Below are 15,046 nucleotides of genomic sequence, written 5' to 3'. Positions count from 1 at the left end.
AGCTAGAGCCCGGGACACCAAGTTCGAACAGCTGCAAATTGTTTCCCCTGAGGATACCGATCGATCTTGACTACGCAGGCTCAGCCAGCCAAAGAGTACACACGGAGCTACGGCGGCAAGAGGAAGGCAGAATCGACTAGCCGCTCGAGACTCCCGGTCTAAGCTCAACGAAATATCGTCTCTCTCTGCGCCACGAGTCATCTCTGCGTGATCACTCAAGCCTTGACAGAAAGAGAGAGGGCGAACAAACTGTGATTCATAGGAAAAAGCAAGCAAAGAGGAGAGACTGAACCAAAACTTCAAGCGACTTTTCTCAAGCGTCTCTTTTCATCTTTCTTCGTTCTCAACGAGGACCGACTGCACCTCCCCCTCCTCCTCCCCCTCCTCCACCGATCGGATCAAGCCAGCTAGTTTCCCCTTGCGTCGCATCCATACCATCCAAGCGTTTCTGCAAGTTGTTCCAAAGGAGGTCGCTCTCCTCCATCACGGAAGAAGCGGCGGCGATGAGTTTTTGAGTTGGAGATTCGGTATCGTTCGAACCGGGAGTGATTCCAGTAATCGAAAGAGATCGAGCCGAGTCGATCAACGCGCGACTAACGAGAGCCAATGACGAAGCGTCAGCCGAGAGTGAGACGAGCGAGGTGAGGGAGGAGAGGCACTCACGTTTCGTTCAAAGTATCGTTCAAGTAATCGACGAGGGGTTCTTCGAATCGTAATTTCGCTTCGGCCAAATGATCGTCCCTTTCGAGTTGACGCTCTTGGTGCTTGTCGGCCATGAGCTAAGAGCAAGTGATCAAAGTGTCAGAAGGACCGAGCGACCGAGATAGAGTGGATCGAAGCTACTCACACCGGCAAATTCAGTGAGAGAACCGTAAAGTTGTTGCGCATCCTCGTTGTACTCGCGGTATCGTCCCGGGACTTCGGCTTGTCGAGGTTCATGTTGAAGAGGACGAGCAGGGGGAGCTCTACCTTGAGATTGAGGTTGAGTTGGTTGAGCTGACCTTTTCTGAGGAGGTCGCGAAGTCGAGGCAGTCGCATTCGAGGATTGTCGAGGAGCTTTCGACGTTGAAGGAACGTGTTGACGTTGGAGACTTGGTTGAACGCGATGAGCGAAGGTGGGTTGGGCGACGCGAGTCGCTTGAGATTTCGTTGCAGTCGCCGTGCGAGACTGAGCTGGTTGACGGGAAGGAGGACGGGCTTGGACTCCAACAGGCGCAACAGGACGAGAAAGAGCACCGAAAGAGAACCTCGAAGCTTGAGTAGGACCTTTCAAAGGTTGGAAAGGACGAGTACCTTCGACGGGGCGGATTCGAGGTTCGACTTGGGGGCGTTGAACTTGCGCTCGAGATTGAGTCGCTGAAGGATGACCCTGATTGCTGAATTCGACGGGTTGAGGCGGAGGAGGTTGACGTTTGATGTTCGACTCTTCTCGAGCTTTGACCGAAATTGCATTCGAGCGAGTCATCAGTTCCTCGAAACTGACAGCAATTTGAGCGAGGGAAAGAGTAACATACCCTCCTGAGTGTACTGTTCGGCAATCGGCTCGAGGAAAGCAGGATCGAAATGTACTTCAGAATCGTCGGCGAGTTCAACAAATTCTTCCTGCTTCTCGACTTCCGCTCTCTCTTCCGCTTCGACTTCTGCTCCCGCATCGTAATCACTCTCCCATTCATCTCCTGCCTCCTCCTCCGACCCCAAGTAATCTCCCTCTCCGTCTTCCATTTCAACGTCTTGTCCGGTCGATTCGAATTCCCCAAGTTGAGATCCAATTCTATGAGCTCCGAGGTAGAGAGCTCCATCCGTCGCATCTTCTTCGGCTTGTTGTTGCTGTTGATGTTCAACTCGTTGTTCTTGACTCGCCTCCGGAGTTTCATCGACGAGAACTTTCGATTTCGTCCTAGTTTTGTCACGATCGACTTGACGGTCTTCGGATTGAGGGAACGCTCGATCAGCGAATGAGGCGTCGGTAGTTGAAGGATGACCGACAGGAGAGAGAGAAGGGGCGATAGCTTGTGGTTGAGCTTGAGGGGACTTGGGTTGAATTCGCTCCGCTTCTCCTTCTGCTTGTTCTTGTTCTTGTTCTTGGTAGAAACCGCCGTCGAATCCTCCGAAATCGTCTCCTTCTGCACCCTCGGCGATGTCGAAGCTGTCATCGACGTCCACAGCGGGTTCTTGAACGAGTCTGCACGTCACGAAACGAGACAAAATCAGTTGAGCTCGACGAGAAAAGAAAGTTAGAGACTCACTCTTGGAAGGATTTCTTCGGTTGGGTCGAGGTCGTTTCGGGAATAGAAGGAGGTGCTCGAGGTTTCTGCGGTACCTTGACGTCGAAAGGAGGAGGGGTCGATTCAGGAGCCTTGTGTTTCGAGATCGTCTTCTCCTTCGGAACTGGGACTGGAGAAGCGACAGATACGCTAGCAGATCTAACAGTGAACTAGCGATCAGTAACTGATCTGGCATTCAGGACGAAGAGGAATGACTGACCTAGAAACGACTTTTTTCTCCTTGGTTTCAACCTTGCTCGATTTCGCAACACGTTTCCCGGCGCCGACTCCCTTCCCTTTCGGTTTCTCGATCGCTTCCTCGATCTCCTCCTCTTCCTCTTCCTCCTCATCCGAGGATACGTCCGTGACTACCTTCTTCTTCGTCGCAGCGGCTCGTTTCGGTCGCATCTTCGCAATAACGTTGGGGGCTTCGATGTCCTCCTCCTCCTCCGATTGCTCCTCTTGAGCGGACTCTACTGCTTGTTTCTTGCTTCCTCGAGTCGTCTTTCCTTTGACCGCCTTCCTCGTTCCCCCGACGATTTTCTTCGCGGGCGATTTCTTCCCTTTCCCGTACTTCTTCGCGGTAACAGGGGGAGCTTTCTTCTTCTGTTCGAGGGAAGGGTACGCTTCGTAGTCGGTCTCATCAGACTCCTTGTCTTTCTCCGCAGCGGTCGAGGTAGAAGTCGCAGTCTTGCGTCGTTTCGGAGGAGGAGGTTTCGTTGATTTCTTCGAGGCGGCAGCAGGAGGAGCGACTTTCTTGACCGGACCCTTCTTGCCTCGACCAACATCTTTCGGAGCGGGGAGGTCACTCTCACTCGACGATCCACCAGATTCTTCGTTCTCGCTCGAATCTTCTTCTTTTCCTCCTCCTCCTTTGCTCAACGGTGACGATCGAGTTCGTTTCTGGGGTTTCGGAGGAGGAAGAGGAGGCGCGGCGACTTTCTTCTTCGTGGCGACTTTCGGTTGGCGAGCCGGAGTAGGGACGACTTTCTTCGGAACTTCGGGAGATTCAGAGCGAGTAACTTCCTCCATCGCAAGATCATCAGTGTCGTCTTTCGTCGGGGTCTTCTTCTTGGTTGAGGAAGTTCTGCTGTGTCGCGAGTAAGACGTCGTAACTTTCTTGGCGGGACGAGGAGGAAGATCTTGAAGTTCCGGTGAAGTTTGAGCTTGTCCTCCTTCGATCGCTCCTCCGCCTCCTTTCGTCGTGGTAGGTTTCTCCGGTACTCTTGACTTCCCTTCCTTGTCTTTGTCGAGTTGTTTGTCTTGTTCCGATTCGGGTTCACTCAATTCCGAAGATTCGTCTCCTCGTTTCGACGGAACCGTTTTCTTCTCTTCTTTCTTCGATTTCGGAGTGACTTGTTGTGGACGTGTCGACGGAGTCTTCTTCGTGACTTCAGCGGGAGCGGTGACTGGTTTGTCCGAGAGACGTTGAGGCGACTTGACTTGTTGTCGAGGGGATCGAGCTCCTCCTCCTCCTCCTCCTGCGGCGATTCGTTCCTTCTCCACCTTCCCTCCCACTCTCGTTTCTTGTCCTCCTTCGCTCGATCCTCGTTCAAGTTCATCGGCAATACTCTGAATCTGTTCCCTTTTCTTCCTCAACGCTTCCTGACTCGCCTCCTTTTCCTCCTCAACGTCTTTCTTCTTCGACGATTCGACCTTGTTTCGTTCAGTCTCCTCTGGCGTTTCTCCCAGGAAATAAGCTCCTTCTTGAGGTTCGTGAGGACTTGATACTTTCTGTTTACGATCGGATTGAGCGTCGGTCGGAGTCGGAGCGAAAGAAACGCGACGTTCTCGTTCTTGTTCATCTTCATCTCGAGGAGCGGTTTGATCGACAGGAGCGATTGCGGCAGAGGTAGTAGTGGCAATGGATTGAGCTGGAGGGGCGATTGCTGGAGCAGCAGGCTGAGCATGACGGGGAGGTCGAGGACGAGAAGCCGAAGTTTTCGGGAAATCGGATAATTCCTCGAGTAACGGTGGATAGCGCTGCACGACGATCGAAACGTAGTCAGTCTCGCGGCTTAGGATCTAGAGCATCGAACCGAAATGACTTACCTTTCCTCGATCGAGAAGAGTTTCGTGAAGAATTTTCGGCATCAAAGGAGTTTTCTTGATCAAAACGACGAGTCGGTGATACTTGGGTACCTCGGTTCCGGCAGCTTTGTACTCGAAGTCTTGGGTTTCGGTCAAAGGGACGATCCTCTTCCCAACGTGGAAAGCTTCGGAGGATAAAGGCTTCGAGCCGAGAGTGAGAGGGAAAGCAGCGTCGATTAGGAAAGTGACTCGGAAACAATCTACTCGCACCCATCACATATGAGGTCAGAGGAACCGAGATGGAGAAGGAGACCGCGCGAGAGAACTCACCAAAGTTGGTTTCGTTTGATCCCTCGACAGTATCCAAATCGTGCACGAAGACCTTCTTGACTCCTTCGAGGGGAATGACCATCCTCTCTTCGTCCTCTTCGTAATCCTCCTTGCGGTCCATGATCGTCGCGGCGAGAACATGGCGCGAAATCCAAAACAGTTTCGAATCGTAGAAACGCTCATTGACGATCTGCGAGAGGGAAGGTTCTCCTTGAGAGTCGAAGGATTCGGATCCTCGGTCCGCAGGCAGAAGAAGTTGTTTTGAATCGTAGGTCATCGAGCGTAGTTCGAAATGTTGTGAGCTGTGATCGCAACGAGGGGTCAGACTTTTCGTTCGATTCGCTAGCAACGTGAACGTCAAGAGAACATACCGTCGGATGTGGAGCATCGAGATCTCTTTCAAAATCTTCTGGTAACCTTCCTCCCACCCCGTCGAAACTTCAAGTTTGTCCAAAGTCTTTCGCAAGTTCTTTGCCAAGTTCTCCGGACCTCTGCCAAACACGTCCTCCGAGAAGAGTTGCTGTAGGAAATCCTTGCGATCTCGAGGAGAGTTCTTTGCCGAAGGAAGCAGTCGGAAAGCGAGTTCGAATGTGAGATGAGAGAGGTGGTAATCCCAACCAGCGTGAAGGATCGATCCGAGGTAATCCCTGATCGTTTGACCGACGTCAGTACATCACGCAGAGGAGCGTTACTGACTTGAGGAAGACGTACGGAGGGAAAAGATACCTGAGCAGAGCTTTGTTTGATTCATTCTTTGAGAGCATCTCTCCGAGAACGTCAAACGCCTATCCATTCAAGCAGGTCAACTCAACACTGCTGAACGATCTAGTTGAGGGGAATGTATTGCTTACGCTGTATTTCGCCGCCATTTCGAGGGAATTTCGTCCCAATCCTCCCAAATCATCCGCCGAACTTTTCGGGAGCTCACTCGCTTCGGGAACAATCGCCTTGACGAGAGCCGCCGCGGTAGTCGAGCAGAGATAAGTACGGTCTATTCAGGGTGCGACCTGTGTTAGTTGCGAACGTGTCGTTTCGACGGAAACCAGAGAGAAAACTGACATGCTAGGTCGGCAGGTTTCCTGTCTCCAACCGTGTTCTCCTCCAGATGATACTACGTCGAGTCGTGTCAGCTTGACTCGACTGGGCATGAACGAAGAGCGGGAGAGAGCTTACGATCAAACCTTCTCCCAACGCAATCGCGACTCGATACCACCAATCACCTCCATCTTCGCTCGCCCTCTCATTCAATCCGGTCAACAACTCCTTGACGACTTGAACCATCGCTGCGATTCTCGTACCTTCAGGGGAACGAGGGCGGGGGCCGTGCGGTAAAGAAGTGTCGGGATTGGTGGAACTGCTCGGGGGATCGAAAGACGAGGATGAATTGACTTGAAACTCGAAGAACTCGGTTGATAAGAAGTTGCAGAAATCATCGATAGTCTCGGGATCGGGAGTGGTGGTCTACAGAGCAGTGAGAAGGGAGAAGGGAGAGAATCAGTTCAATTGAGGACCAGATCGCGTCGAAGAACAAGGGGAAAGGGGGAACTTACAATGGAAGATAGTTTCGTAGACCATTCATGAGTAGATTTGATAGCCTGTTGAAGCCTCGAGAGGTCTTCGGGAGCGGTGGAAGGCGATGGGAGATGAGGAATCAAGGCAGTGGTAATCTCCGAGAAGGGAGCCACGAGAGGAGGTGGAGTAGCCTCTGGTGAAGACGAACTCATACTTGAAAGTGTATACCGAGCTCTCGAGGGATCTAGAGAGGGTGAGGGGAAGTGACTAGAGAGGGAGAGGGAGAAGAGCGAAATTCTCTCTCTTTTCCTCTCCTCTCTCGCGATTTCTGGTTCGGGAGATGCTTACCAAATCCTGCACTGTGCGTGTGTTCTACGTAAAGAACCAATGGGGGGGAGAAACAACAAGTAGAACTAAACCAAAAACAACAATTGAAATTGATTAGGATTTTTGTGTAATCAATCACTGCGACTCCTCGACGCGCTCAAGGTATCTCCCATAGAGCTGCATTTGTACGCTCGGTTTCTAGATACCATCAATCGATCAGTGCCCGCAACCAGAGAGGAGTAGAGGGAGATCGAGACTAACCTTCAACATTTCGAAAACCTGTTTCATAAACTCTTCCCTCTCAAGCGTTGCCTCTTCATCATGATTCCCATCAAGTCCATGACTCGTCACCGTCGAATCCACAATATCGACCAATTGAGACTTCGTAATCTGAGGAGATTTCGTCGACCTTGTCGCGTTCGTTCGAGTCGTCTGTCTCGAATCCTCCTCGAGAGCGGATTGAGTAGGGGCGATACTCGGAAGAGGACCGGGAGCGGATCTCAAGACGTCCGTGAGAGACTCTTCAACGTGAGAAAGCACCTCGCTAACTTCTTTTTCCTCCTCGTCGACTTTTGAATCTTTCTCCGATCCTTCTCGTTCCCCTGCCTCTGTCTCTGCCTCTCCTTGATCTGATCGACTTCCAGACGACTTCCCCGCACTTCCGTCGATCGATGGTTGCTTCTTCGCTTTCGGGGTCGGTAGGGGGAAACTCGCAAAGACGTCGTGACTGAGAAGAGGAGCGGCGAATAACGGTTTCGATTCCTCCTCCTTCTTGCTGATCTCCGGTGATTGAGAACTTGTTGAGTTTGTCGTCACGCTCTGTGGTTGGGCGGGAGGTTGATCCATCTGGAAAGGAGCAGGGTGAATCGTCGTCGAAGGGTGAGAATGCGATTGCGATTGAGTCGGAGGGGGGACGGGCGAAGTGAGAGCTGCTGGATGACCGAGCATCGCTAACAATGCACGACCATCAGCTGAGCTTGTCGTTGCTACATTTGTCGTCGAGGCGGGATGAGCTTGAGGTACTGGGTTCGAAGGTTGCGATTGAGGGGTCTGCAACGATCATCTCGAAGATCGTCAACATCACCTTCGGTAGATTCTGAAGAATCTATCTGACGTACGTGAGCCTCATCGGTCGTCTTTGCGCTCGCGAAAATCGAATCGAGTAAACTCATTCCCCTTTGCTCCTCTTTCCTTCCTCCTCCAGCTGTCACTCCATTCACCGCATTCGCATTCGTAGTCGTAGTCGTATTGTTCTTCGGTAGCGTATTCGGGAGTAGACTCGGTGAAGGAGCTGAAAGATGAGCTTGACTGAGCGCTTGGAAAGGAAGAGTCGCGGATTGGGGAACTGGAGAAGCGGCAGCGAACAATTGTTCGAGGGTTTTCGGGATAGCTGAGGGTGGAGCTTGCGAGATGGGCTGAGACGAAGTTGGTCGAGGTTGAGCTAGGGGAGGATTTTGCGAGATGGGAGGTTGACGGGCTTGTTGTTGAGGAGAGTTTCTCGCTGCTGCATTCAAGAATAAGAGATCGAGAGGATTTGTCGGCGTCGCTATGACATTCGGGGAAGGTACTGCTGGAGTCGGTTGTGTCGTTGTTGTCGTCGAAGAAGAGGGTTTTGAGGTGGCAGAACCGAACAAAAGGTCGAGAGAAACAGATTGACCGGCAGTCGGCGCCTTCTGAAGAGCTGGTGCTGATGCTGGTGTTGACGAGGCTGAAGAAGCTACAGCAGTCGCTGCTGACCGGAGTCTGAAGTAGTGGAAAAGACGCGAAGAAATCAGCGGAGAAACGCTGATTTAGCTCGAGATCTTCACTCACTGTTCCATCCTCTTACAGAGACTCGCTCGTTCACTCTCGTCGAATATCCAGATTCCGGTAGCTTTGTCTGCAGTCGCCAAACAAGATGAGAGTCAGTTTTCGATATTTCGGTTTTTTCACCTCTCGTCGTTGATGACCTGGGCGACTGACCGACGTTCTGACCGCTCTCAAACAAGATGAACTCTCCACCGACGTTCAATTCGCAGTCGGGAGTGAGGAATTCTTGAATGTATTCGAGTCCTTGCCGATTCAACACGAAGAATCCGTAATGCGGAGACTGCGTTCTATCGGCGTACAAGATGAACGTTCGTTAGCTCAGCCAGGCTCATTAAACGGGAGAGTTCAACTCACCTCGAGAAGAGGAACATTGGACCTTCGACTCCTGTCTTGACCTGTTTGGAGCGGGGTTTGCGTTGAGTTGGGATCAGCGGAATGATCTCTGATCTACGATGGTCTTAACTAGTCGCCTAACCCATTGTTCGCCATAGTTCTCGTAAACTGAAGCGTAACTCGCGCTCGTCACAATCTCTGAGATGAGTGGATCGTGTCTTTGGAGGTTCTTGAGGTTCAATTGCTGTCGAATCTGATCTTGTTTCGCTTTGAGAGTCGACATAATCGAGTGATGTGTTGTGATCGGACCTGACTCGGAGTTTTCGAAGAGAGGAGAGAAAAACACAGAGTTGTTTAGAACTCCTCTTTCTCCAACAATCGTCTCTCCTATTGATGTTGAACTCGACAATTGCAGAACGTACTATCCTCCGCGTCAAATCCGACAGGAAGAACTTCAAACGGCGACACTTTTCCCCCATCTTCGCGAACCACCTCGCACCCATCTTCGATCTCATCTCTTCCTCATCACCTCCACTGCTTGAGCCTTTCCTTCGCCGACGATTCATTGAACTGGTCCGCCCACCGAGTCGAAGAACCTCATGAGAGGGGTCTTTGGGCGCCGACATTCCTCACCCTGTTTTCGTTTGTTTACTTCGACTTGAAACTCGCTCGAAGAACACTGCTGATCGCTTCTCATGACACTCAACGATGATATATGGGTATAGGAGGGCCTTAGAGAGCACAAGGAGGCCTACAGACTGGCGAAAGAGGTGGGTATTCTTTCGTTTCTTCTGCCCCTCGCATCTTTCATCCGAATTTGGTACGTTGACGTTCTCACTGACCAGCTTGACGTTACGACACAGCTCTGTCAATTAGGCCTCGATCGCCGCTGTCTCTCTGTACTCGACACACCCTCGATTCGAGCTCAACGATCTTTTCCCGCTCCCGCTTCGTCAACGCTTTGCCCACCGAAAATCCGTCGTTCGTCCAGAAGGATCGCTCGACACAGAAGAGTCTCGACGATTGAGCTCCATCTCGAGGGCACAATCTTCGGCGGCACACTCTCGACAAACTTCTCTGTTTCTCTATCCTCTCCTGCTCGTTACTAGCTGAGCACTCTGGAGCTCTGCTCTGGAAAGAGAAACGTTCTCGAATGTGCTCAACTGCTTCGCATCACAGCTTTGAGCACAACTCTGCAGTGACTCGTTCGCGTCAATGCTCGAGTTACCCCTGTGCTCGCCATCTCGCTTTGTTGATTTTTCGTCCTTTCGAAGTTTCAACGTCGTCTATACGCGTTCTGCGCGCTCGTACTGACCCATATACGCACCAAGGGCTGACTAGATCAATCTCAGGAGCTCTCGTGCCGTAGTGGAGGAGAACGAGTGATGTGAGGGAACTTGAGCACAATTTTTGTGATCGCAAGTTTTCGACTATAAAATCGCTGCCGTTTCCTCTCTCTCTCTCTTCTCTTCCTTTCTCTCACTTCTCCATCCACTCCCACTCCATCACTGCGACTTACCTCCCCCTTCTTCCTCACGAGATTACCACCTTCTTCACTTTCCACGAAATCTTCCATCTCTCGCAACGAAACACTCTCACACCGCACTCGATCCACGATGCTTCACTCTATCCTCACGCCCTCGATCCTTAATGCTCTCTTGTCTGTCATCGGTATCGACCAACTCCCCGCTCTCGAAACGGCCATCACGCTCGATTTCGATTTCTCCGCTCGACGCTGTCTTCTCGCCGCGACTTCTCCTTCCTCCACCCTCTCTTCGAACCCTTTCATCCCTCGAGTTAGCCTCGGTGCTCGACTCGAAACCCGCAGAGGGCTCAAGAGCTCCGTCTCGGATGTTGAAAGATTGGTGAGTTGGTGTTTTTCCTGCAGCTCGATCACTTTTTCACGTAACTCTCGCTGACTCTGCACGACGTTTCGCTTCGCTTGTGAACAGTCCAACTGGGTCTCTGAAGTCAACCCTGCTACCGCTGCGGCGTCGAGCGTTCTCGGGAAGCTCTGTCGCTTGCTATGTGCTGGAGTCGATTCTCTCTATACTGTGAGTTCTCCATCTTGCTTCTCGAGCTTCCCGGAGCTCGCAGCTGACTCGATCGACTTATCACTAGCCCGCTGTCGTCGCTGCCCATATTGCGCGCTCTGCTGCTACGTTAGAACTCCCCGAAGAACTTTGTACTCTCATCATCTCTTTCGGATCCTCCTTACCCCAATGCGGGCACAAAAGTGTGTCGAGAAGCACAAATCTTCTCTCCTTTTTCTTGCTTTGAAATCTTTAACTTTTCAAAAAACGGGCTCAGACCTCTTCGATGATAAGTTAACTCTAACTCTCGATTCTGCGTTCTTCAACCGCTTCTTGAGCCCTCTACGCCTCATCAAGACTGTTTTGCCTCTCGTTCGTCCTCTCTCTCTCCACTTCCCTCATTCCGCACGGCTTAGAAACTGACAGAATTTCGTATCGTTTAGCTTTCCACCCTCGGGCACAGTCTCCCTCTCCTCTCGATCCCTCGAATCCCACTCTCCCTCTCGACCCACTTCTACCGTCGAGAACTTTCTCCGGTTCCCACTCCCATTCCCTCCTCGATCCCTCGCACACCTGTCGCCGCAAAGCCTCGATCTCTCAAACGAAAAGCTTCGACTCGAGTACTTACCGATTTCGCCATTGGAAGCTTCGTCTACGAACCGACTCGCTACAATGGTTCAGCTTCGGCTGCGTTAGAACTCCTCTTGAGGAAGTAAGCTTGAGAAAAAAAAAGAGAAAAAAGAGAAAAACGAGAAAGAAAAAAAGGAGAAAAGATTACTTACTGCTTACGAGCACGAGCCGTACCACGGTCTCGACGACGACGAAAAGAATATCCCTTACGCCCTCTCACAACCTTACGACTCTTTACGATCTCTCACGACCTGTGGACAACCAATGGAGGATCCCTCTCACGACACACCTCGTTCGGCGATCCCCGTTCTCGGAACAAGACCCCTCGGATCTCACGCCAACGACACCATCTCACGACCTGTCGGAATCACGTTCCTTTACGATCAACTCACGAATGGACAACCTCCTCCCCCTCCTCCCGCCCTTCTCCTCTCCCTCAAGAACCTGCAAACTTCGTTTACTTTATTCTGTTATAGCTCCTTCTCGCTCTTCTATGTCTGTTCCTCACATTGTTGTCCTCCGTACCTTTACTTCTGCCTCCCTCTCCCTCTCAGTCACGGCTCATTCCTGTTCACGTTCTTCAGTCTTGCGTTATTTCGTTATTTCGTTTGTTGTTGTGATATCTTTGTTTCGATTGTGAATCACCATCTCGGTTCAAGAATGCTACATACTCTTACGGTCGAACAGGTCGAGCTTTGAGCTGGAGAGAGTCAGAAGCGAACGTCGAGGTCAAATGAAAGATTTTCGAAAAGTTACGAAACGAGAATGCTCGAAGCAGCGATAGTCACCGCTACGTAGACCGCGGAGGCTCATGGCGTAGTTTAAGTCCAGCTTCAACGTCCTGTCCCGTCGCCGTTGTCGTCTCAGCGTGTATCGTCTCCTCCGAGAGGTTTGCGATTTAAATTCGACCCATTTTCCCTGTTCCCTCAGATGTCGTTCTGCCAGCTGCTACATTATGACTTGACACATCCTTTCTCATCCTTTTCGTGATTCTGCGCGACCAAAGTTGGCCTCTTGATTGTGTACCAGGCGGCGAGATTCGAGATTCGTGTTGAGCGACGGCGAACTACTTTCTCCTGCATCAGTCCCGCTCCAGACAGCGTGGGGTCGATTGTACCAGACTTCTAGGTGACTGAACAGAGCTCTGCCTGAGGCGTTCGTGAGTGCTGCGATTGATGATGAAGTGGCCGAATCCAAGAACGTCGGCTCGGCGAACGTTCTCTCCTCTCCTCTCTCTTCTTTCTCGGCAAATTTCTCGAGACTACTCTCCAGTCAACTCCTAGACGACCTACTTCTCGACCCCACCTACGAATCACAGCTCCACCCTCTCAAGAAGAACGGAAGATGCCCGCACCGTCGGCTAGCGGATGGTTCTCCCGTAACTCGTCTTCCAAGAAGAACGGCGGGGGGACCGAATCGAGCGGTACAGTCACTCCCGATAACACGACTATGGACAGCTTATCGGAAGGACTCGAATCCGCTCAGATCAGTGAGGACGAATCGAGTTTGATCAACGAGAATGACATCGCGAATCAAGATCCTGATAGTGAATCAGGTCAGCCTTCATCTCACTCTAGTCAGCGAGTTGTCCCGGAACTGATTGAGTTGCGACGAGGTTGGACAGGCAAATTGAAGACGTTACTCGGGATATTGAAGAAGACTTTGAACGTGAAGGATTTAACCTCTGTTAGGGTATCGCTCCCTGCCCAGCTCATGGAACCTATGTAAGTCTATCTCTTCCCTCCCGTGAGGCGAACACTCGAGGGAGGCGAGGACGAGCCTCCTTTCCTTTGTTCTCGCTTCTTCCCCACCACCTGACCTTATTCGGTTTATCGCATGAACCTGACTGACTGACCGACCTCTCATATCATTCGACAGAGGTAACCTCGAATTATGGACCTATATCGAACGACCCGATTTCTTCGCGGCGATCGGGAGTTCAGACGACGAATTCGAACGATTCCTCGCTTGTCTCCGATGGTTATTGACGAGAGATCTACGAACGGTTAAACACCCAATCGCGAAACCTTTCAATTCTATCCTGTATGTCTCTTCCCTCCTTCACGCTCAGACGCTTTCCTGACGAAGTTGTGAGATTGTGTAGGGGAGAACATTTTCATTCCTACAACGATACACCACTCCTAACTCTCGATCCAACTACGAATCAACCTCATCCTACCGCCTACATCGATAACGAACCAAGTCAAGAGATCCTCAACAACGCCGGTCGAGGGAAAGGAAGTACTGCCGACGCGGCCCTTCGATCTTCTCCTACTATCGCCTCCCTCTCTCGTCCTACTCCTTCGAACACTGCTCGACGAACCTCAGCTGAGTCTAGTATAGCTTCCGGAGGAGCTTCGGTCAAATCATTCAAATCGACAAAATCTCAAGCTTCCTCCTCTCTTCCCATCTCCAACTCCAACTCTTCCTCCACCACCTCGGATGGAGCAGCCTCGACGAAAGCTCGAGTAGTCTTCATCAACGAACAAACGTCCCACCATCCCCCAGTGTCGCATTTCGTGATTGAATCTAGAGGACCTCAAGGTTTGGTCAGGGCTCGAGGAGTCGATCATATCAGTGCGAAATTTACTGGAGCGAACGTACGACTCGCACCTGGGCCGAGGAATCGGGGGATCTTTGTCGAGTTACCGGAAAGGGAAGGGGAGGAGTATCATGTGAGTCGTTCTGAACATCCCGAGTCGATTTGTGAAAAAAAAAACTGACTTGATTTGAGTTTGAGCGATGTAGGTGAGCCATCCAATTGGAGCGGTTGCGGGACTGTTGAGGGGCCAAGTGTATGGAACTGTGTTAGGAGAAACTTTCGTCACGGCGAGAATACCAGCAGACTCTCGTGAAACGAAACGATTGAGAGCGATCGTTAATTATCATGAAGAGGTACGCTCAATCTCTCTCTCCCTCAGTTGCGAGATGAGTAGCTAACGAGGATTGGCGTTGTAGAGTTGGTTATCGAAACCCCGATTCGCCGTTTCGGGAATCATTTACCGATCTACGCAAAACGAGGCAGAAGGGGAGAAAGAATTCTTCGAACTCGAAACCTCTGGAGATAAACGATATTCGAAAGTGAAACAAGTTTCGAAAGAAGATCTCGTTGCTGAATTCGAAGGGAATTGGAGGGGAGAAATCAAATGGAGGAAAACTGGTGAAACTGCAAGTTTTCCTCCCTCTCCCTCGTCGTGTCTCGTTCCAATCGCGGACTAACGTAAGAGAATGATTGGACCTTGCAGAAATGGACAACTTTGATCGATTTGGTACCGCTCAAAGTTTTCCCTAAACAAGTCGCCCCGATCGAAACTCAAGATCACCTCGAAACTAGAAGGGTTTGGTCTCCAGTTTGTGAGGCTTTGTACAAGAAGGATTGGAATAATGCTACGAAGGAGAAACAACGGATCGAACAGGAACAGAGGGACAAGGCGGAATTGAGAAAGAAGAATGGAGAGCCGTGAGTTTTCTCCCTTCTCTCTCCCTTCTTTGGAGTCCGAAGCTGACCTGAGGCTGTGTGTATAGATATGTATCGAGATACTTTGAGCCAGAACCAGAGGACCTTTCGCAATGGGACGGTAGACCAAAGCTTACGCAAGCAGGGAGGGAAGCGATCGAACGAGATTTTGTAGCTGATTATTCTTCATAGACACGACGACCATCATACTCTCTCTCTCTCTCTCTCTCTTCTCTCTATTGTCTCTTTCTGTCTTCTGTGTCTACAGGTAAGTTTTGTACTTCATATCGCGCGCGCACCACTACTATGTCCATATTTTT

At 51.0% G+C, this 15,046-nt stretch overlaps 3 protein-coding genes across 3 annotated transcripts; 1 reads left to right on the top strand and 2 right to left on the bottom strand.

Moving 5' to 3' along the window:
- Positions 1 to 343: 343 nt before the first annotated feature.
- JCM6883_005993 (uncharacterized protein) lies at positions 344 to 6,349 on the bottom strand (the record flags this gene model as incomplete). The annotated part of the gene is made up of 14 exons (XM_076630448.1): positions 344 to 593; positions 664 to 779; positions 848 to 1,434; positions 1,515 to 2,182; positions 2,247 to 2,423; positions 2,485 to 4,247; positions 4,317 to 4,555; positions 4,626 to 4,927; positions 4,997 to 5,272; positions 5,337 to 5,410; positions 5,477 to 5,616; positions 5,685 to 5,736; positions 5,799 to 6,086; positions 6,176 to 6,349. 14 exons carry the CDS (start codon positions 6,347 to 6,349, stop codon positions 344 to 346), a joined length of 5,106 nt encoding a protein of 1,701 aa, XP_076489507.1.
- Positions 6,350 to 6,599: 250 nt separating this feature from the next.
- Positions 6,600 to 8,889, bottom strand: JCM6883_005992 (uncharacterized protein; the record flags this gene model as incomplete). Its single annotated transcript, XM_076630447.1, has 7 exons — positions 6,600 to 6,662; positions 6,726 to 7,514; positions 7,583 to 8,207; positions 8,277 to 8,343; positions 8,427 to 8,560; positions 8,628 to 8,668; positions 8,749 to 8,889. The coding sequence occupies 7 exons, from the start codon at positions 8,887 to 8,889 to the stop codon at positions 6,600 to 6,602; spliced, it is 1,860 nt and encodes a 619-aa protein (XP_076489506.1).
- Positions 8,890 to 10,222: 1,333 nt separating this feature from the next.
- On the top strand, positions 10,223 to 14,918 carry JCM6883_005991 (uncharacterized protein; the record flags this gene model as incomplete). Its single annotated transcript, XM_076630446.1, has 14 exons — positions 10,223 to 10,471; positions 10,559 to 10,660; positions 10,728 to 10,842; positions 10,917 to 11,011; positions 11,083 to 11,351; positions 11,413 to 11,738; positions 12,588 to 12,824; positions 12,894 to 12,993; positions 13,148 to 13,312; positions 13,374 to 13,944; positions 14,018 to 14,164; positions 14,228 to 14,437; positions 14,515 to 14,729; positions 14,795 to 14,918. The coding sequence occupies 14 exons, from the start codon at positions 10,223 to 10,225 to the stop codon at positions 14,916 to 14,918; spliced, it is 2,925 nt and encodes a 974-aa protein (XP_076489505.1).
- Positions 14,919 to 15,046: the final 128 nt, after the last annotated feature.

This window comes from Sporobolomyces salmoneus, assembly GCF_050403485.1.
Source record: "Sporobolomyces salmoneus JCM6883 DNA, S_salmoneus_JCM6883_v1_ctg10, whole genome shotgun sequence".
In the NCBI taxonomy this organism is placed as follows: domain Eukaryota; kingdom Fungi; phylum Basidiomycota; class Microbotryomycetes; order Sporidiobolales; family Sporidiobolaceae; genus Sporobolomyces; species Sporobolomyces salmoneus.
Note: the sequence above shows the minus strand (reverse complement) of the source record. Positions and strands in the feature narration are given on the sequence as shown.